At 30.1% G+C, this 27,873-nt stretch overlaps 1 protein-coding gene across 1 annotated transcript in view; it reads left to right on the top strand.

Annotated features, from left to right (window-relative positions):
• The window catches only part of LOC142326854 (uncharacterized), a 182,508-nt gene that overhangs the window by 134,751 nt on the left and 19,884 nt on the right, over positions 1-27,873 (top strand). Inside the window, exon 2 of the mRNA XM_075369589.1 lies at positions 24,668-24,836. Within this exon, the coding sequence (XP_075225704.1) occupies positions 24,668-24,836 (169 nt within the window). The remainder of the gene's footprint in view (positions 1-24,667; positions 24,837-27,873) is intronic.

Raw genomic sequence — 27,873 nt, 5'->3', positions numbered from 1 at the left:
AAAAAAGGTTTCTGTTTATTTTTGTACTAAGTATTTTTTATGTTTTCATCGCATAAAATACTTGCACGATTCAAACATTTAGCCGTATTTAAGTTTTTATTTTGAGAATTAACGTGCTAAATATTTTGAAAATTAATCTTCTTTTTCGTTAAATTTACTCTATTTCTAAGGAAAATGCACATTCAATTTTAAATTGAGCGTTGGCTTTCGCTTGGTAGTTGTTTCTTTTTCACATTTTCTCGCGTTGATTCATATTTTTATCAAAACTCTGATTTCCTGCAAATATTATTTTTTAATACAGGCTACGCTTTTACCTAATAACGTTTCTATATATAAATACAAGTAAAACATCTAAAACAAAATAAATTTAAAAACAAATAATAATAAAAACATCCAAAAAAGTACTCAAAAAGTAAAAAAGTAATAATTTTTCAATTATTCTTTTAAATTTTGACTTCTCGAAGTCAGTACAAAATAGAAAATTAACAAGTAGTTATTAGCTTTCAATTTTGTCTATTTTTTAAAATCAAAATTGAAATAATTATGAAGGTATTATTTTTTTATCAATTTTCACTTTTTCTAATGGTTTATTTTATTCCTGTTAAAATTGGATAGAATGAAAATTAAACTACAAAATATAAAAACACTAAAATTTTTAAAAGTTGTATAATGTAGTTTTTGTTCTTTATTTTGAAAAGAAGTTTTTGCAACGATAAAGATCATTGATTCAAATCAGATTAGTGATTCTTTATTATAGATTAATAGACAAACAGATAAATTTAATGAATAATAAGTATTTCTTTTTTTAAGTAATTAAGTATTTCTATGTAGAAAATTTTTGAAATAAAACCTTATAATTCGTGCAATTTCATATGAAATTTTTCACTTTTATTACTTAATTTCTTATTAATTATCAATTTACAAATGTAATCAAAACAGATGTTGATATAAGATTGGGGTCTTTCCCTCTTGTTGGGTCGAAGAATGATATCTTGAAGTTTCGGCCTGTTAATAATATCGTAATCGCTCCAGCTAGTACTGGTAATAGGATTACAGTAGTTAGTACTGATTAGCAAAATAGTACGGTATTTTTTCTATTGTTATTCCTTTTGATCGTATATTTATTGTCGTTGCGATAAAGTTAATCGCTCCTATAATTGAACTTACTCCTGCAATGAGTAGTGAGAAGATTGTTAGTCAATTGATGGGCCTGAATGGGCAATTTCTGCTTATAGAGTTGTGTAAACAGTTCATCCCGTTCCTGAACCTGATCCTACGATTGATATTGAAATTAATAATATTATTGATGGGAGTAGTGGTCAAAATCTTGTATTATTTATTCGTGGGAAAACTATATCTGAGTTTTTTTTTACTGTTTTATGTTTTAGATTACTACAACTAAAAATAAGATCATGTTCTGTGTATTGTAATAGTTATTTTACTACACGGTTGGTTTTGGGTACAATCATATGTGAATTGAAATTTAGCATATAATTTAGTAAATAAAATTCTGATACTTTTTTAATGAAATTTTTATTTATTTTATTGATAACATGAAAAAAAAATAATAAAACTTATTCCATGCGCCAGAAAAGTAAGACATATTATATTTTTTCTTTTTAAGTAAAATGAAAAACGCTTATTAAATTGAAAAGTTCGTCTAAGAAAGAGCAAGTAAAGTCGGTTTATTTTGTTGTATCTTGAAATACGTACTTTAACTTATAACATGAAAGTTTAATCACGTGTCTTATACAATATTGTTTGTTGGAATATTAAAACATCTGCGTTTGTTGATTATAAAAAAAAGCGGAAAACGTTTTAAATTAAAAACACTATACACGTGAAATGATATTATGAATAGAAAACTCAAGAACTACTTATATCTCTCTCTCTCTCTTTCTCTTTCTCTCCACTGCAGTCAAGATTACAGTACAACTTGTGATAATTTAATTTTCTCCCTTGTGTTAATTTAAATCCAAGTATTGTATTACACAGCAACCACTTAGTTATAATATAATTTTATTTAAATATTACATTTTATTTTATTTATTTATTTTACAATATAGTCTTTTTTCTGACATCGATCACAGTAGGACCTCATAGAATAGTTAATTTCTACAGTAGTTTTTTAGTTCTTTAATACTCCTTAATTCTTTCATTGTCCCGCTTCCTTCTTTCTTCTGTTCATTTTAGGTTAGTGCATTGGTTCTTCTCCTTCTGGATCCTTTTAAGTTGAAGAATTTTTCCTAAGAATCACTCCGTCTTTTAAATCCGTCACGTTTATGTTTGCTATCCGTAGGTCTCCTTTAACTTTCTTGAACCGTTTAACTTTCGTCTTGTCACAGTTACAATTATCAAAAATTCCCTTCATCTGTTTGGATTCATCTTCAAGTCAATAGAAAGCCAATTTTTGCTTACGTATTGCTTTCGGATTCTATCTAACTAACGGTAAAGTTCCTCTTTCTTCCTTAATTTCCAACCACCGTTAGTTTTTCTGGGCTCTAAGAGTTTGCTTAGTATCGTTTATTTATTTCCCATCGGTTCAGAGCTACGCCTTCTGTCGCGTATAAAATTCCCGGATGGGATCTTACCCATCCTTGAGATCTATTTCTTATTATAAACGTCCTTCTTTAGGCCATAGGAGTTAAGAATGTTATTAATCCTGACGATGTTTGCTTTCTTGTCCACTCCATTTGGTCGTATAACTTCACCAAAGTGCTTAAATTTGCCCTTCTTCTTAATTCTTCCGAGATCTGTCCTTTGTTATTTTATTATTATATAGAAAATTAAAATATAGAAGTACAATGAACAATTGCTCTTACATAAGAATTTGAAAAAATAAAGAAAGGAATTATAATTTTTACTGAGTATATTTTTGAAAGAAGAAAAATCGTTCTTAGAATATTCACATATAGGTCAACCAGAAACACATGTGAAAAATAAGAAATAATTGAATAACAAAAAAATTGTTCTTCTGTATCATTAAAAAAAATTTCTGTTTATTTTTGTACTACGTATTTTTTTATTTTTTCATCTAATAAAATAGTTGCACGATTCAATCATTTAACCGTATTTAAGTTCTAATTTTGAGAATTAACGTGCTAAATATTTTGAAAATTAATCTTCTTTTTCGTTAAATTTACTCTATTTCTAAGGAAAATGCACATAAATTTTTTATAATGTTTGAATTTTATTTACAATATAGTAGTTACTGTACATTACCTCAAATAGATCTGTTGGTCTGTTGAAAATTCTTGTAAAATAAATGCTTAATATACCGCGAAAATATTTTTCTTTATATTAATTTTCAATTGATTTCTAATTATATTCATACCGTTTTGAGTATTGCATTACCTGCAGGTTTAATTTTTAAAGAATTTATTAATTAGTGGTAATTAACTGTCAATACATTCTTTGTAGCTTTGTGTGTTTTTTAGATTCAAATTTATGTATGTTCTTTGCAGTTTAATTAAAATTTTTTCTGTGTATTTTCAAACGCATAGTGAATTAAAAAAAATATATGATTATTTTTTTACATTTAATTTATACTTTGCTTAAGAACTTTATTTTTTTACTAAATAAAGTACACTTCCTATTTATCCTGTGTGTCTTGTGTGATAGTGGGAACTAAGTTTACAAATAATCCGTAAAACGTATAACTTTAATTATGTAAATATAAACTGTTGTAATAATGAACTAATATATTTGAAAACAAATTACCCTGAAAAACCACAATTTTACTTAAAATTTAATCTAGATGATATTTAGTCGGTTAAAAAGTTATAAAAGTAAAATAATTTATTTTATATTTTTATTCCTTTTTACAAACCGGCCTCCGTGGTGCGAGTGGTAGCGTCTCGGTCTTTTATTCGGTGGTTCTGGGTTCGAATCCCGGTCAGGGTTGGCATTTTTTATACGCTACAAAAAATCCCATTTCCATATCCAACGCATAAGCTTCAAGCTTAATCAAACAACCTTACATAAAAATACTCACCGTTCCGTAAGTACTGTTGTCGATTAATGTATTATTTTTCTGTGAAATTTTATTAGAGTACAAAGCGGTACTCTGTAATAAACGTAAGTGTGGCATATACTTACTTTGTACTTATACTTCATACTAATACTTAGACAATATACTTTGTATTGATGTATGTCATCGCTTTGCAAAGTATAATTATGAATGATCAGCTGCTGTTTACTATAACTCAAGATTTACTTAGATTTATCTAAGTATTTACTTACATTCACGTGTTTTATTCTCGCTTCAGATTGTTAAAATTTTCAGGATTTTTCAAAATTATATTTTATTTTCGTTAAATAAAAATTAATTATGTAGAGATAATAGACGCACATTATATATTATAGGTCTGCTCAATATGTAAAGTAAAGGTTGTTCCGCATAGCATGGCATGGTGCGCGCAGGTACACACGCGTACTGATATTTATATAGCACGGTAAGTATCCAGTATACCGAACCAAGGCTCTGATGCCCTTAAATAATTTAAATAAATAGTTTTAAGTCTGTAATTAAATAATTTAAAACGATATAACTTTTTTAATGAATTAATTTTAGTTTAAAAAAATAATATTACTAGAAATTAAAAATTATAATTATAAAAGACTCTGTTCATGTACATGTATGATTAATTTGTTATAAATATATAAGTTACTGGCCGGTTTTGTAGTCTCATTGGATTATATACTTGACATACATTATAATTACTGTTGTCCATTACTTTACTATGCATTTATTTTGTGTACTGCCCGGCCAGTATTTTAAATGACAAAACGATTATTTAATTGATGCAGTTATATACATTATAGTTTTAATACTGGTGTTTTCTAATGCATATAACGTATAATACATTTGAAAAATAGAATGTTTAACTGTGGAAATTAATAATTTATATTATGAAATTTATTAAAAGCCTTTCTTATATTACGGTTTTTATTCATTGTTTACTGGGATGATCAGTTGAAATGGTCATCAAGTTTTAGATTTTAAATAAAACTTTTGTAAACAGTTTTTCAGCGTAATCTTATTTTTATAATTATTTCATTAATATTTAGCAAAATAATTTATTTGTACTTAGGTAACTTAAATAGAATTTATTAGATGGATTTAAATTCACTAAAAAATACGGAAATGGAGAAATCTGGTTAACAATAAATGAAATGAAAACAATAAAACTGTATGTCAAAAAGTGGTGCTGATTCTTTTAATAAATTGAGTCTTTGAGTTCTATATTGGTGATTATAATTATTTATATGTTTTATATGTATAACATTAATAATAATGATTTTATTGTAATTGTAAATATCATTTATAGGTGTAACATTAATAACTTGTAAATCTTTATATAAGTTCATTGTATTAAATGTAATGAAATAAGACTTGATGAGTTCTTAGAAACTTGTAGTAATCTCGTCAAAGACTAGAATAGGACCTGCCTGAATGAAGCGAGGAACTTGCTAATTATACAAGTGAAAATTATATAGAGTGTAAATGAAGTGTAGTCTTGTACATTCTCAGTTCGACCATTCCTGAAATGTGTGGTTAATTGAAACCCAACCACCAAAGAACACCGGTATCCACGATCTAGTATTCAAATCCGTGTAAAATTAGCTGGCTTTACTAGGACTTGAACGCTGGAACTCTCGACTTCCAAATCAGCTGATTTGGGAAGACGCGTTCACCACTAGACCAACCCGGTGGGTCAAATCCGTAAGGAGCTGTGGGAATTGAACTGTACGTAGCCGCTAAATCGTCAGGAGACGAGTGAAATGGTTAATCAATTAATATTTCGTGACTCGTAAAAAGTAAAATTTAACTTATACATTTGTCAAAGGTAATCTTTGTCAAAGGTAATCTAGTATCAAATAATTGAAAGCGTCATTTATTTCCTTGAATTAAATTCTCTACTCTTGGTAAATAAGATAAAGTAATTTATTAACGTTTTTCCTAAATTTCCGCATAGTCAACCGTATTTCAGTATTTTAATAATTCCACACAGGTTAGGAAGGATCGACTTCATTTGTTTCAATTTTGATAGATTTACCTGTTCGAGGGCCATATTAACATATTTCTTCTTTCATCAGGAGCCATAACGGATTTCTGTCATAATTTTTTAAATCTATGTTTTTGTTTATCTAACTTTCAGATCCCAAAACTTTAAGCTAGTTGTAGAAGGTGAGTTGGTACCGCCGGCGTAGTGAATGAAGTTGCACCCCTCGTTTCGAAAGAGGAAAGAGATCTACAGGTGTGTGGGTACAGCGGATGCGGAGGCATCGGTTGACTACAGGTGGAAGGAGAGATGGGATCAGTCGACGAAAGACTGATAGAACTACAGACTGATCCCTGATCTTCAGGAATTGTTGAACCGAAAACACGGGGAACTGTGGTACTAGTTGACTCAGTTCCATACCGATCACGGATGTTTTAAGGCATATTGGACGCTGAGACTCCGCGGATTGCAACTATTGCGGGAAGGAGGATACCGCAGAAAACACTTTATTCATGTGCGATCGGTTCTTGCAACATAGGGAAGCATGCCGAAACCGACCGGGTTGGTCTAGTGGTGAACGCGTATTCCCAAATCAGCTGATTTCGAAGTCGAGAGTTCCAGCGTTCAAGTCGTAGTAAAGGCAATTAATTTTGTACGGATTTGAATACTAGGTAGTGAATACCGGTGTATTTTGGTAGTTTTTTCTTCATTTTTCTTCTTCTTCCTCGGGCCGGATCCTGCAGTTAAGTATTAGACAGCCCAGAGGAATGTCCTTAACTCTAACGGGCCTCCACGTCTCGGCCCACGTCTCGGAATATTGAGGTAAAGAAATTCCGCAAGATCCCAATGGGTTTGAGGCTTGGAGCCAGCAATGGGGGTTGGATGGAAACCAGACCCTTTGGGGGATGTGATAATACCGTAAGGAGGGCCCGGCATCCCTTGTTGTAGAGGAGGAGAGATTTTAGTGGATAGGCTCGTAAGAGAGAATACTACCATCATGGGGTTCGAGTTGAGATCAAATTGTACCTATTAAAGGTTTCCCCTCCTTTGACGAAAAAAAGAGGAGAATTTTGTAAATTTACTTGAATGTTAGTCAACACTTCTATGAAAGTTATCGTTGATAATTAGTTTAATGTTTTACCAGTATAATAGTTTTCAATTTTTTCAAATCTCACTGGTATTGTAAATTTAAAAAAATTAAAATTTTTATAAATTTATTTCAAAATCGTTTGTTGTTTTTCTCCATTTAATTTTTTATTTCTACAGAAAATATTAATAGTACAATAGTTTATGAAAGATTACTACTCATAAAGATTAGATTACTCATTTTGTTCTTATAGTTACATATTTTAAATCTTGAAATATTTCTGTAAAGAAGAAATGATTATTCAGCGTTTTCTTGTTTTCCAGTTTATTTTAATAATCATAACTCTTTTTTGTATTCAGCAAACATTTTACAAATACTTTTCTATCAATGAATTTTGATGGAATAATTTGGCTTCCACCATCATGCATTCCACTGAATAACGAAAGAGCATGTTGAATAAAAGTAGCATAGTTTTTTCAGATAAACCAAATATAATCGGTATAGATTATTAATTTAAAGAATTTCATATTGCAATGTAACATTCCTCAATCTTTTTGAATTGGGGCTTTAAAATAATAAAATTTATTTATTCGATTTTTATATATTTTTAAATTTTACCGTTAACATCTAACAAACGATAAGAAAATTTTATCAATTACTCTTAAGTATTCCTTGTTAACTGAACTTTTAAATCCATTTAATTTGGAATGTAATTGTAGTACACAAATAGAATCTAGAAAGTTGATTAAAACTTAAATAGACTAAGTAGAATTTATAAAATAAAATAGCCGAATTAACGGAAACTTCATGTGAAATATCTATAGAGTTTTTTAATTTATTAATGATACTGTTCAACTTTTGTTCATTGTATAAAAAAAAATAATCGATCATTAGAAAGAGAAAAGCCGACGTCATGGAGAGTACATCATGTTACAGTTCGGAAGCTGCCGGTATATATAGTGCAACTTGATTTATTTGGAAACAGAAGTTAGCTGATTCCCTTGTACGCGAAGTGACTGTTTTAAGTATCTGTATTAAATCTTAGGTTTGCCAGTCTAGAATGCACTAAAAAATTAAAAACCAAACGGCAAACATGTTCGAAATCAAAATCAAATATGGAAAAAAATTATATTTCTAAAAACTAAATCTAATACCCAACAAAGTAATGTTAAATAGAAACAGTAAAATAATAATAATAATAATTAAAAATAATTTGTAAAAAATATATGTACTTATCATGTGTTATGTAATTAATTAAACTTACTTCTATTACATTTTTCCATTTATTCTGGTTTGTCTTTTTAAAGAGGAGATAAATTGAAACGTTCGATTATTTAAACTTTACATAAAGCTTTTTATATTTGCCTTCTCCTTATTTTTAATATTAGAAAAAGTTAGACAAAGACAAACGGTCAGGTTCTTGATTTATGATGTATAAAATGTCAAAAACGTATTTTCGCAGCTCGAAAATTTGATATAATATCAGTACATAAGAGAGCAAACGAATCGATTTTTGAAACAGAATATTGTTTAACGGTACAATACTTTTTATATTCCAATATAGTGATTTTACATATATATATATATACCAGCCAGTCAGGGGGTCGCTTCGCTCACCCTTCCGGTCTAGCTAGGGGTTTATGTTCCCTGGGTCCCCCTATGTTAATTAAACTCATACTTGTGAGAATAATAATAAATACAAATTAAAGCCTGTTCAATTTATAAAAAAATCAGTGTATTGGAATTTCTTCACAGCAACAGTTTGATCAGTACAAGCTCTAACCTTTTACTGATAGCACCGCTAGGAAGTTACAGTTCTTTGTTTCGCTTTTTTTTAATTACTTTTATATTTAATTTCTAGTCAAATAACTGGAGAGTGGTGCAACCAGTTGTGTGGCTTATACTATGCATCCTTATAGCTAAACATTTGAGTGGTCTGAAAAGTTTGGGGGGGGGGGGGCGTTTGGGTTGATGATGACGAGACGGTGGGAGAGCTTCGCCGACAGGTTGTGACAATACTTAACAAGATGTACCATGTTTATTGGGAGCTATCCGCACCATTCATGCACCGTGCAACTACTATCAGTGCTGTTTCAACTATCGGCCTATGTAACTCAAGTTTTTTCCGTCCTCCGTGATCAAACGCGTTTGTCAGTAGAATATATATTTTCAGGCCATAAATCAAACTTTCTTTTTCAAAATTGTTTCAAGAAGCTGCAAATATTCTGCAGATTCTTTGTGGTACATTTTTGGTGAGTTAGAGGTGCCTGGTGGAAAGGCAAAAAAGAAATATAAAAAGTTTCGTTCGACAAGTGTATCTCACGTATTTCGGAGTGAAAATAGGAGATCAAAATAAAACTTGGGCACCCCGCTACGTTTGCTACACATGTGTTGAAGGACTTAGACGATGCTCAAAGGGTGAACAAGAAACGTTCAGATTTGGAGTTCCAATCATTTGGGGCGAGAGCCACATCATTGGAATTCCAAATCTAACCAGTGATTGAAATACTTTTGTTCGACTGGTGCCCGTGGTTTCAATTTGAAGAATAACAAAACAACGTCTATCCAAATATACCATCCACTATTTAAAATTTGCGATTCGCCAAAATCCCTGACTTGATGGGGGAAAAATGGTTATTTTAGGATTCAGCACTAAAAAATATATAAGAATCAATTATCAAAATTGCTTTTCTATAAAAAATAATTATGAAATCATTATTTTTATATATTTTGAAAAAAAAATGATTTTGATTGATGTTCAGCGGGAATAAGAGAATGAGTAGTAAATTTAATTATTTGAAAGCCGAATACTTAATTTTCAATCTAAAATCAACGAGAGAATAGCTGTAGCCAAGGAAGAACGACACAGAGAGAGACATAAAAAACCATTAAAAATCTATTTTTATGGAATGCTCAGAATAAAAGCAGGATTTATTTAAAGGAAAATGAATGTGTAAAAATACTTCAACATAGTTTTTTTGTAAGATATAATAAAAGAAAAAGAACGGATATCAGACGTATTTCTTTTTTCAAAACAAAAAATTGCGTACTTAATTTTTCTTTCTATTCAGTTAAAACACATTCTTTTTTATGTTGAAACACTGAAATAATAATAAGTTTTACGGAGATGTCCACCATTTTTATCAGTGATGTTTAAATTTTTGTAATATAAAATTCTTATAATACAAAAATTGTTAGAATTAACAAAAAACAATGCTAGTCTTATCTACTAAAATTCAATTGATGCAAAGCTTGTCTTTGATTAAGGAAGATATTATTCTAATCTGTTTGAACTTATTTTAATTTTTTATTTTCTTTTTGTGGTTTATTTTATATATAATTTCTTTGTCGGTATTTAATTTTTATGAAATATTGTAATAATCTACCACTAAATAATGAGAGTGGATGATATTAATTATTTATCATTTGTCGTTGTTTATATTACATACAACTGGAAGTCATATTAGCAGTCTTATGATTTATTAAATATTAAAATAGATGTTTAAGGTTGTAAGAAAATTAAGCTAATTATAAATTGACAATAATTTGATAAAACAAAATTTTTAATTATAGTTTATGAAACTATAAAAGCTCTTTAAATAAATGTCAAAAAAATCTTTAAGTTTTTTAGTGAAATTGACATGAGGTTTGAGTTTCCAATTTTATATATACAGAGTGATTCCAAATTGCACGGCAATCTCTAACGAAATGATTCTATAACCAAAAATAAGTAAAAAACAGTTCGTTATCTATCTTTCGGCTCCCGAACATTCAACACTGATTTCTGCTCCCTCTGTGAAATTAAATCATACTAAAATCTTGGGGTATAAATCGAAGGGTAAATTTGGTGCTTCCTTATGGTTTTTGATCCTCTGTCATTTAAGTTTTAAGAAAAACGGGGTAAAACACGAAAACGTTTTGTCGGAAAATACAATTTTTTAGGTTTGAAATAAAATACTTTTGTTAAATTACCAGTAAACAAACATTTCTAGTTATCTTTATACAGAATTTAATCTGAGAAGAGTGATGTAAATAACGCCGAATAAAATTAACACAAATTTGAGAAATTCCACTTTAATTAGAAACTAAACACAAAGTGGATCGGAAAAGTGATAAGATTTTAAATAGAATAATTTTTATCAGTCCCTGAAGATCCATGTTAGCGAATTCATGCTAACTGGGAAGTCTAATAGTATTATTATTATTATTCCTAATAGAAGCTCCATTCTTCTTGTTTGCCAATATGAGCGAAATAGTCTAATGACTTCATCCAATCCCAAAGGAAAACATCTGCTGGCGTGAGACTGGGACATCGAGGTGGCCATTTTACTGGTCCGTTTCGACCAATCCGTTGCTTACTAAATGTGTTTATCAGCAGTTAGAATATTAGTTTGCAGATTGTGATAATGTTCACATTTTCTAATTTTTATAGAAAATCATATATATATTAACATAAATGTAATTTAAGTTTATTTTCCTCTTGATTGGATATAACTAGATATAATAACAAGACATATTTTACTTAAAAATATTATCTTTATTAATCTCTTGCGTTAACCAATCAGCTCTACAAACTTATAGATTAAATTCACTTTTATAATTCATTTGTTTTTTTTTTTTTGTTTAATCTCCGAGACCACTGTTAGGTATTACCAAAGAGGATGAGATGAATGATTTGTAGCGTGTGTGAAAATGCCATACCTGACTGCGATTCGAATCCGGGATCTCCGGATGAAAGGCTGAGACGCTACCACTCGCGCCACAGAGGTCGACTGAACATTACATTTCACTTAGATTTCTCTAAGTTTCCTCAGGTGATATGTGTTGTCATCTGAGAAAGCGTAGATAATTCTAAGTGAAACGTAGTAAATTTATAAGTTTGTATTGTTGATTGGTTAACCCGAGATTATTAAACATAATATATTTAAGTAAAATATGTTTTATTTTATATATGAGGACGACAAAATATGTACAATATTTTTAAATCATCCCTGAAAACAACATAATTTTTTTGTTTAATAACATCCCATTTGAATATGAGCAAAACTTCAGTCAACTAACAGTTCTTTAAATTTAAAATTATATACTGTGTATGTTAGATTTCATCTTTTTCAGACGTTTTAAAGAAATTCTTTAATATAAAAATCACTTAGTAAAGGATAATCTAACTTTTTGTGGTACCTCATTTAAAAAAAATACAATTTATTTTTTTATAAGATAAATGACATACAGTAAGATTGTCAATCTTTTTAATAAAAATAGTTTTTGCAACATCAGTAATTCATTGTTTTCGTCGAATTTATATTATCTTTTTCTTATATGTGAACTAAACTTTTGGTGTTCATAGTATCATTAATTATACCAGCTTTAAACCGAGTCTACACTTCATTCTATCTGTTCCTTTTTTTGTTGCCAAACATGATAAATAATACAGATTTGAGCTTCTATTCATTCACCGGCAATAAAAAAGTTGATAAAAATAAAATCATATCATAACTTATTGTTTTACAACCATAGAAACAAAAGAAAATGTATATTTTTACAAAACATTCCTCTATACATTACTTTACTATTTACATGTTTACTAATTCGTATACACCATCGTGGAAAGCATTCATTTTTTACAAATCAAGGAAACCTAAAGCATCGACAGAATGTCCTCGTTTAAAAACCAAAAACAAAATAATTTTTAATATCTAAAACTATGTTAGGTGTTAAAAATTACTTATTCCACGACAAAAATAAAGTAGATAAATAAATGCCAAATCTGAGAATGTTGTATATATATATATATATATATATATATACATATTGTTACCACATATATGCCTAATTTAATATCGGCGGGCGATAACGGTAGCAATGATGTGAGCGGGGCGCACAATATACGGACGCGCCGATACAAGCATCACTCCCACTGCGCAGATAACCGCACAGTTGTCATCGCAGTTCTCCGTCGCAGTTCATCGTCGACCACTACCTGAAGAAGACAGAAGATTTTCCCTGGTCGGCTCAACGTGGGACCTCCCGGTGGATGTCAACATCCCGCCGGAGCAGCAGGCCTAGCCGGCCCGCCGAGAGAGCCGCTGGACGCGGACGTTAAATTCCCGCTCCACCTCCAGCTCGCCGGGTTTCGCATGGCCGACCCGCCGAGGGAGCCGCTAGCCGCGGACCGCGGACGCTACCTTCCCGCTCCAGCACCAGCTCGCCGGACTTGAACAGCAAAAATCGCCCTAGCCGACGGACACAACAGCAGAATCCGGCCTAGCGTGGAATCGCTCGGGGAGAACCGCTTCGGCCGCGCCGGCGAAGAACGACCGACGCCGACCCGACACTGCGGGGCTCTGGGGGCCACCACTGCCATGCTGTAGTGGGGACCCAACTGCCGCTGAGGGAAAGTCCGGTCGGACTTCAATGGACGAGCCGCAAATCCCTGACTTCGTCCGAGGACCAAATTCCGGACCAAACAGCGGCCCTTTTCAGGATTTAGAATTACGTACCGTCGAACCATTGGGCGACAATATATATATATATATATATATATATATATATATATATATATATATATATTGTATTGGTATATGCCAGGATATATATATCCTGGTATGTGTATATCCTGGGGTCGTTTCGCTCACCCTTCTGGTCTAGCCGGGGGATATTCCACAGCAACAGTTTGATCAGTACAGGTCGTAGAATTACTGTTTACCCGTAAAAATGTTTTTTACCCGGTTGTTATTGTTACCAGAAAAACACCCCTAGGAAATGACCGAACTTGATTTTCATTTTTTTTTTAAATTTTATTTTATATATTTTGTCAAGTAAACGAAGGGAGGTGTAGCCAGTTGCGTCACACATACAGTAATAAGTGGCAGTTGCGCTGTTCACCGTCGCATCCCTTAAAAAATCGTAATTGAAAAAATGTGAAAATTCTTTAAAGATATTTTTATCTGTAGACTATTTGCTAGGCCAGTTCTACTGAATAGGTCGTTCAGTATTAGTCGTAAATAGGGAATATTTGTAATCATTGTTAAAAATATTTTTACCTTTCTTCATCCCCTTGCAAGGTCGAATTTCAGAAAATCTAGAAATTAGTTTTAAGATATTCACATTAAGATTACATACACACAAAAAAATCAAATTAACATCTTCATTTATTACCGAAAAATTAAAAACATAGTAAATTTCATTTTTACTTCATTTTAACTATTTAAACTCGGAATTTAAAAAAAATTCCTTCATTATTGTGCACCATAAGACGAAATACTCGTACATACAAATTTTCATCAATTTATCTTCAGTAATTTTTGCTCAGCTTTGATAAATCGGTAAGTCAGTCAGTTAGTCACTCAGAACAAGTTGCTTTATATGTACAGATATATATATACATAGAAGTTTATTAAAAATTGTCAAATCGGAATATGTATATTATATTTTAATAATATTCTCAATTATTACATTAACGTAAGCCGTAATCCTGTTGGATAGAGCCTATATATATTATGTGTGTTTCTCAATAGAAGGGACGTGCAAAAGATGCACTACGCAGAGTTTCTTTCTTTGATGTTTACTCTAAACAACTATAGTAAAAAAAAAAAATGTGAAGTTATAATTTGTAGTTGTCAAAAATAGAACACATTTTAATATACGAGTAGTTGGCTTGCTGATGTTCAACAATATGATTGCCTCAATTAATAAGGCAGTGGAAAACCATTTTACTCCTCCATCTTTTGTAATACTGGCCTGGGTTTATGATCTTGGGAATGGCTTTCAGATAACATTATTTCATGTCTCGTCACCTACAGTCTTTTTATTTATGACTCCTAACATGGATACCTGTTAAAATAATCGTACTTAAAAAATACTTATTAGTATGACAATGTTATTTAAGTATAAGAGTTACAATTAAATATGTTTTACCAGAAGAATATTATATAGAATACTTCTTATTCTTACTGTAAATAAATATGAGAAATTAATGAAATCGTCTAAATGCCGTCTGTTTCTGTTAATGAGATAACAATAAAGTTAGATTGTTAAATTTAGCTTCATCTCATTTTTATATATTTGATAAAACAGTATGTTAATTTTTCATTGTTTTAAAAGATTGAATTCTTTTCATCATCACGTTATCGAATGCATTGTCTTTTGAGATATACATTTGAATTAAAACGTATTAAACTCTTGTTTTACAGATTACGTTTTTGCTTTATATTCTCTTTAAAATAAAATTTATTTTACAAGTGGTCTCATAGAATCAAAATATATTACATAGTCTTTTATATATATAGTTTTTTTAAAATGGTGGGTTGGCTATATATAATTTTTCGGATTCTACTTGTAAAAGTAAACAAAATATATATCCTTAGAAAAAATGGTAATTTCTCGTTCATTCTCCTCCTGTCCACCATTTCGTTATTTTGATGTAAAGATTTATATCTCAAGTTCGGATAGATGACTCACATTAATATTTGGAAAGCATCTTGGTAATAAAGTTTTAAAATAAGAAAAAAATTAGGACTTAAATATCTTTGCAAATTACAAAATGGCGGCCACGTTTCTTTTTCAATCCGTGGTTATATCTTTGCTAAAATATTAAGTCTTTTATTTTGATTTAATTTTTAAAATAGGTTGACACATAGCCGAGTTATGGCAGAAAATTGATGCGATTCTGTGTCTGTTTTCATGTCCTCCACTTTACGTTCAGTTCGATTAAATATTAATTTTTTATTTATTTATTGTTAATTCTGTTAAGTTGTGGACATGAAAACAGACACAAAATTACAATTTTCTGCCATATTCTCTGCACAAAATTACAATTATAATTTTCTGCCGTAACACGACTATTTGTAAACCGATTTAAAAATATAAAGTGTCATTTTGTTCAAAATAAAATGCTTAATATTTTAGCAAAGTAACATACATTTTGATAAAACTAATATTTATGGAGATGAAGCAGCTTACAAAATATTAATGTGATTCCTCTATCCGAACTTGAGATACACATTTTTATATAAAAATAACAAAATGGCGGGCATTGATAAAACGAAGGAGAAATTGCTTTTTTCCTAATGATATTTTTTGTTTAGTTTTATAAGTAGAATCGGAAAAAGTATAGCCAGGCCACCATTTTAGAAACACTCTGTGTATAGTGATTTTTTAATTTTTCGTCCATCAATTAAAATTAAAATTTCTACACAATACAGTATTAATTTAGATAGCCACAAAATCGATATGAATTTTTAAATAATATTAAAAAAAAAACTAAAAAAAAAACATTATCACGTTTTGATTCATTTTCATTCCAACACCTTGTTTTGGAAATATAATCTCTAATACTCATACTTACTTAAATGAAAAATATTTTCTTTTCTTTTAAAATTTAATGAAATGTACTTTAATTTAACTTATTCTACGTAGATATTTTCATTAATTTTATCTTTAATTTAGAAAAACTTTATGATTAATTATCTGAAATAATCACAAATATTGACTATAAAAAAAAATCTTTTGTTTTCATCGGTTATATTTTTGTAGGAAGCAAGTAAATTATCACATATATATTTATATTAGAAAGTAATTCCCGTTTAGATTCCTTAAAAGTTATATACTAGTACTATAAAGAACTTCTGAGGGTAGAACGTAATTCTTATGTAAAGGTTTTTGAAGAACTGTCATACCATCAGTAAACGAAAAAAATTTCTCAAAAAAAATAATTTTTTATATAACAAAAAACTGCTAAACCGATTGAAAATATTCTCTTTAAAGAATTCGTCATATCTGAACGACAATTAGTATAATGAATGATTAGGTCATCCCACTTTTCCGTGGCCACGATTCGTTTTATTACTCCATGTTATGTTTGCATTTATATACATTAAAAAAAAAAATTATATTAAGATAAATACACTAAAATACCAGACTTTTAAAATGATTAACTACATTAATTTACCAGTTAACTTATAAAAAAGTCTAGACCTACCCGAGATTGAATTATATGACAAGAGTTAAAAACTTTAGTTTTAGTGTGTATCTAAAAAAAAAAAAAATTATTTTGAGACTAGCAATGATAAATAATTAATAAAGTGAAAATAACTCTCGTGGTTAAGTGATACAGTATCATTTTACTTCTTGATAGAATTATTAATTTATGTAAAATTAAGTAAGTAAACTCCATTCAATGTTTTAGTATTAGGAAATGAAATAACAAAGTAGGGGAGGGAGAAGATTAACTCAAAGATTGGTCTGGTTGAAGACTCCCATAACCCTACACAGCACTTCTTCGATGAACATGGAGAGAAAATTGAAATGTAATATTGAAACCTAGTTTCCCGACTACAGCAAGTTAGCTAGCTATTAAGAGAAAATAGAGATCAGTTCAGGTTAAAAACACAAAAAAAAACAAAACCTTTTGGAATATATATGTACGTGCATATATATTGCCATGTATTTTGATTAACATCTCCGAATTGGTTCATCATAATTCTTCAGAAATGACTCAAAATTTTCTATACAAGAGACATTGATGGTGTTAAAATTTTGTCAAATAAAACGAGGGAGAAGGCTAACATTCACCATTTCAAATTTTTACTTTTTGTGTAGCGATCGTAGAAAATTGAGCTTTACTATCGTGAAAGTACTTTTAAGTTACTTAAAAAATTTTTAAGTCAAAGTGGGGAGTATTCAAGGTTTTGTCTAAAAATAATTTTTCCCTTTTTCCTCAAATCTGAAAAATCCATTGACCAAAAAGTTTAAATTAGGCAGAATTATTCGTATATTTTGATATAGGACCCTCATATTTCTTATAACTGATTCATTTCATATCTTAACGTATCCTACAGAACTGAAGCCATATTTCCCTTTACCTATTTATAATTTTTTTTATCAAAATATTTCTAGGTTTTTCTCAGTAATTAAATCAGTTTCTTCATGGGATTTAAAATGAAATGTACTAGAAGAGTTAATTATAACACATATTTATGCGGTATTTATTACCATATGATATGGTTTTTAACAAAAACCGTAATTAAAAAAAAGGATCTGATAAAATATAATAAAAAAATGCCACTAAATGAAATTTGTTGAAATTTTATATAAAATATTTTCTTTTGAAATTTCAAACGGATTTCGTCCGAATTTCTCTAATTGAAGTATCTTTTTATTTATTTTTGTGATTCTTGATTCAGAAAGCATATACAAGCTATAGTACGAGTATTATCATATAAGTTACAGTGACGGATCCAGCGGGGAGGCTCGAAGGTCTTTTGAAAACCCAGTTGAAAAGAATAACACTATAAATACCAGTTGTAACTCTAACGTGAATATATCTTTTTCTTAATAGGTAATTAAGGCAGATGTCACTTGCTCTATACTATTGCATATTCATAACGATATGCAAATTGATGTAGATCGCGTTATCGATCGGTATGCAAAGATCCGTAAGCATCCAGTTGAATTTATTTTGTAAATAAATTATTGTATTAAATAAAATGTGTAAAATTCTGGATTTTAATGGTTTAATTATAAATATTAAAATGAATGAACAAATAATATCAACTAAAACTTCAACTCTTCATCTTATTTTTAATCCCATCTTATGTTATTATATAATTCTAATTACTTGTATGACAGTTTTGATTAAAGTTGTTAGGATTATACAGTCGCCCGGCCGCCGTGGCGCGAGTGGTAGCGTTTCTGCCTTTCATCCGGAGTTCCCGGATTCGAATCCCGATCAGGCATGGCATTTTTACACGCTACAAAAATTGTCATTCACCTCATCCTCTGAAGTAATACCTAACGATGGTCCCAGAGGTTAGAAAAAAATGACTATACAGTCGAGCTTAAAGTTAATTTAGTTTCTGGATTCCCCGTGATGGTCACACAGAATAACTAAGCTTTATTTTTATAAATAGAAATCAAATTGAAGAAACTTAAGCACTCTTAAGGTTTTGCGAAACCGTCCCTTTTTGCCTCTTTTACAGCAATACTAATTGTTGGGGTTGCACAAGAAATAAAAATAGGTGCTGGTAGCACCACAAAATAATTTTATTTTGATTATTATTCGGTCACTACTAAATGAAACACCGCAAAAATGTTCATACTTCACCTGCACAATACAACGTTTTGACACAAGCAACAATGACTATAACCTACACATATGCCCGCGGGCGCGCGCGCGCGCACACACACACACACACTCCAAGGACACAACATGCCCCCCACCTTGAAGGGAACCCCTTCAACCCCTTCAAAGGTTATACACACACAGACACAAGAACATACTGCTAAGAGAAAATACAACTAAAGTGTACAATTTAAAAATAACAAAATACAGTCTGTTAGAACATAAAACAAACTCTATTACACAATACAACTTAGAATACAAAATTGTCTGTGCATACACTAAAACTAAACATTAATAATAAATTATATAATACAGGTAAACAGTCAAATATCACATTTTAGGTCAGTTTATTTGGAAGAGGACAAAGCTTATGGAGCTCTTTTGGTGAAACATACAAACAAAGCAATGTAAATTTTTCTTGGTGTAGTACCTCTTCTGTTATTGGTACGCACATGGAACGGTCCACAATAGTCTAATCCGGTATTGACGAATGGTTTTATAAGTTCTAACCTAGCTGCTGGATGGTTATCCATTAGTTGCGATGATGGTATAGGTTTGATTTTAAAACATATAACACTATTTTAAACGATCCTTCGTGCAATATTTCGTCCATTTAGTGGCCAGTACTTCTGACGGACTGAAGAAAGCAAAAGCTGTGGTCCAGCATGTAACTGTTTAATGTGTTCCTGTGCCATAATTACGTAGATAAGTCGGTGCTTGGAAGGTAGAAGTACTGGATGTTTTCGGCCATACTCTTGATTTGACAGTTCTAATCTTTCTCTCACACGAATGATGGAAGCATTGTCAACAAATGGATTTAGTTTTTTTAATGTACTTTTATTGTTAACTTGTTTACCTTGTTGCAACTCATTCAAATCAGTTGAAAAATTTTCACGTTGTGCCAATTTGATTAAGTGATTTAAAGCAATATTTAATTCATCGACTGTTAAAAACTTATTATTTACTCTCTCCTTGAGTGGTTTTCGACAATTATTAATAAATCGCAAAGAAAATGCAATAACCCTTTGAAGCTTGGTTAATGTTGAATATCTTTCCCAAATTTCAGATAAAATGATAAACATTACAAGTACTGATTCCTTACGTTTTTCTAAAGTAGTTTGTTTAAGCTCAGTAGTTGGCCACTGACTAGGATTTTCAGATAACCATTTGATTCCGTGCCTCCATAATTGATTCTTATGAATTTGCCTTGGGTAAAATCCGCGTGAAAAGTAATCTGCGGGGTTATTACTGCCTTTCACATGGTTCCACTCGCATTTGCTGGTAAGTTCATGTATTTCTGTCCCCGTGTTAGCAACAAAAGTTGTCCTACGTACACACACACTCCAAGGACACAACACTAATGATTGGTTAAACGATTTTTTATGTTTAAAAATAGTTCAGAATATGTAGTATGTATCCAATATTATATTAATTAGAAGGGAGTAGGACCCCTTGACCCCTAATGACCCCCCTCAAATTCAGTGGCTGGGTTCGCCCCTGGTAGGTTACCGTTGTAATATAACTTCTCGGTTTTAAGATCATCAAAAGTACAATAATTAATTTTTTCTTTAATTTTAAATTATGAAAAAAATTATTCTAAACATTTTTTCCAATTATATATATATTTTTTTAAAAGGAAAACTTTTATTTTAATTTTGATTACTGTGAATGGGTTTCTCATCATTAGTAGTTTATTTAATTTTAATAAAACAGATAAAATAATTTTTTATTATCGTAAATTTTCCTTTAATTTATAATAATTTTTTTTAGTCTTGCAGATATCGTTATATGTTGATTACTATGATGATGATTCCTTATAATTAAGTAGATCTTTAAGTATATATTGAATTCTTTTACTTAAAATTTAATAATAATGAATTGTTTTTTCTGTTGTTTAATGTTCCCAAACAACAGAAAACTCAGAAGAAATAAGGAAGAAAATGAAAAGAAAAAAAGTTATTGCGTTCCGATTGGTCAGTTTCTTATCGGGTTATTATTGGTTACTAAATGAAAAACTGTAATTGGTTTAATTTAGTGTTTTCCGATTGGTTAGGTTCTTTACGGGTTGTGATTGGTTACTAAATTAGCAACTGTAATTGGTTGAAATATTTGCGTTTGTTGTTTGCAGTCGGTTAAAAGTTTTTATACTTGTGTTTGGGTACGAGTTATCTCTTGTTCCCATTTATCACTGAGTTAATCCTACTGTCGCCTATAATACGCATTGCTTTCATAAATTCAGGTGATATTAAGTTCTACGATTAATATCTTTACTGTCTGTAAAGAGAATAACTGTATAATAAAACATCTTATTACTCTCAGAATAATCAGTTTTGATTATTACCCAATCGTAAATTTAAGAAACACTGCGACGTACAGAAATACATATAATACAGAAATACAGAATTAACAAAATTTATGCAAACGATAAAAATATTCCACTGAATTATAAACATTTAGAATTCCTCACGTAATAAATACTCACAGCAATATCTTATAGGAATATTACAATATTTCTATAGCTTTTTGTTTTAACAATTTCCTATTCTGAAGAAATAGTTTTAACTTAAATCTAAAAATGGTCACTAAAAGATATACCTTCATTTGCAGCAGGTGTATAAAATACGATCGTAAACCGCAATTAAATAGATTTAAATAAAGTCAAATATTGACCTTTCCGGAGTTAATGTTCTATTATATTGTAAATAGACCTTTGTATGTCTACAAACATATTGATTTGGTTTTGTTCGTAACTAATATCAAAGGTTATATAATTCAGATATTTGAATCGTTTGAAATTACTAATTCCTTAGGCAAAATTTTGATTCTGTGTGTTTGTGTGTGTATATATATTTGTGTGTGTGTGTGTGGGTATGCTATACAGACCATGAATAAGTAAAATAGAAATGTCTCAAAGGCATTATATTCGGGTTTCAGTTGTTCTTGAACTACGATTCGAAGTCAGTGTATGGTTTCCCTATATTTGCACGGTGTACACAAAGAAAACCGTAAGTGTACTTATTTACACAAAGAAACTGACTGAAAATTTATTCTTTCAAGTTATGGATTGAAATCATGTAAGTTTTCTTGTTATAAAAAGATGAATAAGTAATTTCATAGCCAACGTTTTTTAAATAAAAAAATAATTTTTGTTTCTCTGTTGCTATATAAACTAAGAATTGGAAAGTTCTGAGATTAAAAATAAATGAAAATAGTCCTGGTTATTCTATTTATTGTTGTTTGACTTGCCCTGTGTAAAAAAAATATTAAAATTCTACTACAGTTTTACATATAACTGTAAAGTACAGTTTACATATAACTGTTTTATATATTTATGTAGTTTTACATATATACGTAAATCATATGTGCGAATTGGTTTTATTATTTTTCTAAAATAAAGGAGCTTCATAATAGATTCTATTCTATAGAAACTTATTTTCGCTACAGTCATGCAATTTGGCACAACTCGTCTATTAGTGAGAATTTGATTATATTATATTTAAGAAAAAAAACGTCCAAAAATTTGGAAATATATTGCCCCAGTTTAAAGTAGAATGAGGTGTACCGTTAGTTGGCAGTCGCAGCGAACAGAAACGGATGCGTCGGTCTGAATCATGAGGTAACCATGAGTGAGCCTTGAGTGCCAAATAAGTTATTCCTGCATGAAGAGCTCCACAGTGACATTGGTTCACTGTGAGACAAGTTTATTGTCTTTGTTAGAATTCCATTTACTTTGCCACTTATCACGGACTACCCTTTGAAGAAAATAGACAATGTCGTTCGAAACAACGCGATTAGTTAAAGAAAGCTGCAAACACCCCAAAACAACCCTAAGTAGCCGCCCTAAGTGTAGTGGAAAAAATCTGCAGAGGCTGGTCCCGTGGAGATGCCAACCCCCAAAGTATTAAAGAGTGAGACCCACCGTTTTCAAGCTTAGTGTAGTCGTAAATAGGTCAAATTTGCAATAATTCAATTTTTTTCATTCTTCACCCCATTTAAGGTTGATTTTCCAAAAATCTAGAAATTTGTGTTTAGATGTTCTCATAAAGATTACACATAAACATTTGTTTCGCACACTACATTTGTTACCGAGAAACTCATAAAATATTAAATTTTATTGTTACTCCATTTAAACCTTTAAACTTGGGAATTTCATAAATTCCTTACTTAAAGTGCACTTACACCGTAAGAAGTACGTATATAAAAATTTTCATAAATTTACCTTCAGTAGTTTTTTTTTTCTCATTGTTTATGTTTTATGACCTGAAATATTGAATAAAACATGTCCCAGAACTTTATCTCCCATAGTTTTCATTATATCCAACGTTAAAGAGAAAAAATCTGTGACAAAAAATACATTTTTTTAGGTTGCGAGCGCAATAACTTTGTTAATTGACTATTAAATGCGTAAATTTTATTATAAAAACTTGTAGAAATAACACCGTCGGTGTAAGTTGTTCTGCGACTTTTAATGAGTTTTTTTCTTTACAAGTTTTCTGCAACGTAGCTGTTGTTTCATTTAGCAGTGTAATGACAGCTAGTGCTATTTTCCTGAAACTAATATTCTCTCCCATTTCCCTCTTAACGATGCAGTAAACCATTGCGTTACGATATATCAACAATTTTTTAAAGAAATAAAATATGTCGTACTCTGGCAGGAGATCGCAGGTAACCGTTCATTTTAAGTGATCTTGCGACGATTTTTCTTGAAATGTGTGAGGATTTATATTAGGGTCCTTATTTTTATAAAACAAAATAAAATTTATTGTCTAAATCCCATTTTATCTACAATACTATCGCTAATACGTTTTTTTTACGGGCTGATTTTTTCAATTCAAAGAAAAATATCAAAGCGGAAAGTAAACAGCTTTTAAACATTTTTGAAGACCAGAAAGCAGTAGTTGTCGACAGTCCCATCTGAGTCGATAAATTTCTAAAAGCTTTTCCTACTGAATGGATTAAATACTACTTTACATTTTCAAGTGCTTCTGAGTTTAACAACGATTTTCGCCCTGGGTTTTGATTTTTTACATTTCCATTCTTATGGAATTTACTTATTAAACATAATTTATATGCCTGAGTGGAAACACTTGATAGGACATTTCAATTTTAATTCTGGTTTTACACTTTTGAACAATTTATACGGATAAACAATCTCGACAATAAACATACGCTTTTTCTTGGTAAAATATATAGTGGAAATAATATAAAGGAAATGATAATAATGCTTGAAAATATTATTTAACTGCGTGCTGTGAAAAATAAAGTAACATAAAACAAACTTAAAGATATCTAATTTTTACAATCTCATTCGTTGTGTTGTTTAAGAAACAGCCGTTATTACAAATTATATTTTAATTCTTTTAATGTTTGTAAATAAAAAAAAATGTTTTTTTCTTAGATTACAAATAAAATGAAGTAAATTTAATAATATTTTTTATTTATTTCTATTTACAGCGTACAAGAGACAGATGGATCATTTTTTGAAAGTTATACTGCGTTGTCATGGAAACTTGAAAATAGACGTCTGCTTACAATGCAAGAGCACAGAGAAGACCAACCTCCACCTTCAGAAATATCAGTCGGGGTCAAACCTCCTCCCACTCACAGGATACACACAAAAGAGGTAACTAAATACTGTACGTAGAAATTTTATATAGTAAATATGCATCGGTGCGTACAAGCAGATATCCGCAGAATTAGAAACACTTAGGACATCTACGCTTTTGTAATCGATTGATTGGTTTACACTGGGGTTAATTAAAAATCATGCTAATTGGTTTTTAAGTCTTTAAAATTTGTGGTCTGTCACGTAACGAATTCACCAATAATATCGCTTCAAAATATTCATCTTTATTCATATCGATGGTTCTTAAAAAAATATCGTCTGAATACTTCGTCGATAAAATAATTCTTGAACAAATACATTTAAATTATATTTCAGCAAAGTTGATCGATGCACATTTTAATGTATTGATATATGAATACTACCAATTAATGGGATTAGAATATACTTCCCTTATGCTTTATTCATAAATTCTATTATAAGTACAGATGTATTATTTTACGTATAATTTATTAAATAACAGTACGTATTTGTTAAATATATAAAACAGCTACCAAAATTTCTTATTTATAAATACAGATTATGTATCGTCTGAATAGTATATCATTGCTGATATTCAACATATAATAGCGTTTTACTTGTTCAGAACAGCATCATCAGTATTTTCTTAAAACGCATATTCTTAGTAAAGAATTTTTCTATTCAGTCATATTTCATTATAGTTTTAGGAATTTTCTAAATTTTATAAAGTTTTACGAGATATTTAAACCAACACTGATTTTGGTATTGGTAAATCGTTAATTACAGCTTTTAAATTAAGTTAATGTGAGTGCCATTACATTAGTTTTTCTGTAAAGAAAATCTATATACTATTATATAAAGAGCAAGAGGGGTTTTGTTTGTTCGGGATGAACAAAAAACTACTCGATCAACCCGCAACCAAATTTTTACTCATGTTTCTTGGCATAATTGAGAGGGTTTTTTTATGTATTTCATCTTGAAAAATTTCGAAAGAAAATATATTTTTGTAGTAGTGAAGATTTTACGGATGAAGCACAAACTTTAATGAATTGAGCTAATGAATTGCATCAGTTACTCTCTCGATCTAACAGGTCACGGTGATTCGGAAGTTTGTTATATTATATAAAGTTTGTCTGTTTGTTTGTTATCGCATCGCGTGAGAACCAACCAACCAACCAACCAACCAACCGATTACTTTCAAATTTGCAGGATACATTCGTATTATTCTAGGGAAGGTTTTAAGTCATTGACTAAGGCCCTAACGCCCTTGAAATTTAAGATATTAAAAATATTCTTTATATTTTCGCCCCCAAGAAGGGTGAAGTTGTGAATTAGAGATTTATTAAGGAAAAAATAGATTCATCCTTTTAACTTCATTATTATATTTCTGCCACCATGGCAAAGAAAAGTTACAATAGTTAATATTATTCTATCTTTTGTAATTTAGTTTCTTTTTCAGCCTGAATACTATAATTATTGTTTATCAGCATTATTCTCCCAATAATGACGGTAACGTACAGTGCGAGATCCAGGGGGGTGGAGCCCCTGAGTAGGTATGTATGGCGACCAAAGCAAGCTCTGCGAGTGTCCAGGGCGCCAGTCTCCCTGAAAAATTGGCTCTACCCCATGGCGGCGCCGAGGAGCCCCTGAATTGGCTCCGGAATTCGCCTGAGCTAACCTGATCCAGGAAGGTCTAGGTTCTAGACGGGCCGGCTAGTATATTATACGTGTATGTACGAGTATATATTCATATATTCTAAGGACCGTTTATCCGTATTAGCCAGGTAAGACTACGTGAACACGCAAAGGGGTTTATCATCCGTATAACACTACGTGTAATTTAAATTTTTCTAGGTAAATTCTGGACCAGTTCTTTTTATGTTTTCAACAGGTAGCTTATCAACCAATGTTATATTTTCTACAAAAAATATTTATGTTTTCTATGAAAAGTATTGTATTATAATGAAAATAAAACATTTATTTTTACTCTCCCAATATTTTCTTATTTTATAATATAACATAACAAAATGTGACGTAACGTGATAACAAAACTGATCACGTCACGTTTTAGAGAGTGTTCACGTCAAGTATTAGATTTTTGGCCAATGTTTACCTTTTAGGATCCAACTAGGTGGTTCATTACACCAAAATATCGTGCGTATGTATGTATCGCACTGTTTTTTGGTCTTACATTTCAAAATTGACGAAAGATTTTTTCAAATTTGGCTCGAATATTTCTATATATGGGACATTAATCTCATTATCTTTTGTCAAAATTCGTTTAGGGATTTAGAAGGTACAGCAAATAAACCCAATTTCTATTTTTTTTCAGAGGCATTTTAGAAAAAAACAACTTTATTAAAGTAAATTTGTTATCTACAACGCATATATAGATAATCCAACTTTTTTTTTTTTTAAATGAAATCCGACCTTTTAAAATTTAAATATATGCTTTTTGTTCTTTTGCTTTATCTGCCTTTGGTTTAAATATCGTCAATTTTTTTTGTTGATATTTTGTACTTCATGTAAAAGAGATATGACGAAGTTTTTTTTTAATTATAGATTTCGGACTGAAAATGCAGAAAAGTTACTTTGAAATGTTCTTTTTCTTATTTTATACTTTATCGAAGGGAATGTTAAATTTAGATAAAATTTAGTTAAGCAAATTTATTCAGCAGTATTAACAAACATATATTGTTTTCAAGTAATGTTTTTACAAAAACATATTTCCCGCCTCTAAAATATATATATATATATATATATATATAAATTAAATTTATATATATATATATTCTGTTTTTTGTGTTGTTTTTTTTGCTCTAACTCTTTTAATTTTTATTATTAGATATCATTTTCTTTATTATTAAAAGAACTATTAGATTACCGTAGCTTTGGCACCTATATTACATTTCGGACGCAAAATAAGAAGCAATTTTTTTCATTATTTTCATAAAAATTAACCGCCCTAGCCGGAAAATTCTTGCAATACTTTGTCTGCTTTCTTTTTATTACGTTTTAAAACATTTGCAAAAGCTCGAACAGGATTTTTAAATTTACCTGATTTATAAAACAATAA

The sequence above is a fragment of the Lycorma delicatula genome, chromosome 6 (assembly GCF_047948215.1).
Source record: "Lycorma delicatula isolate Av1 chromosome 6, ASM4794821v1, whole genome shotgun sequence".
NCBI lineage: Eukaryota > Metazoa > Arthropoda > Insecta > Hemiptera > Fulgoridae > Lycorma > Lycorma delicatula.
The sequence above is the reverse complement of the archived record's forward strand: the minus strand, read 5'-3'. Positions and strand labels throughout refer to the sequence as shown.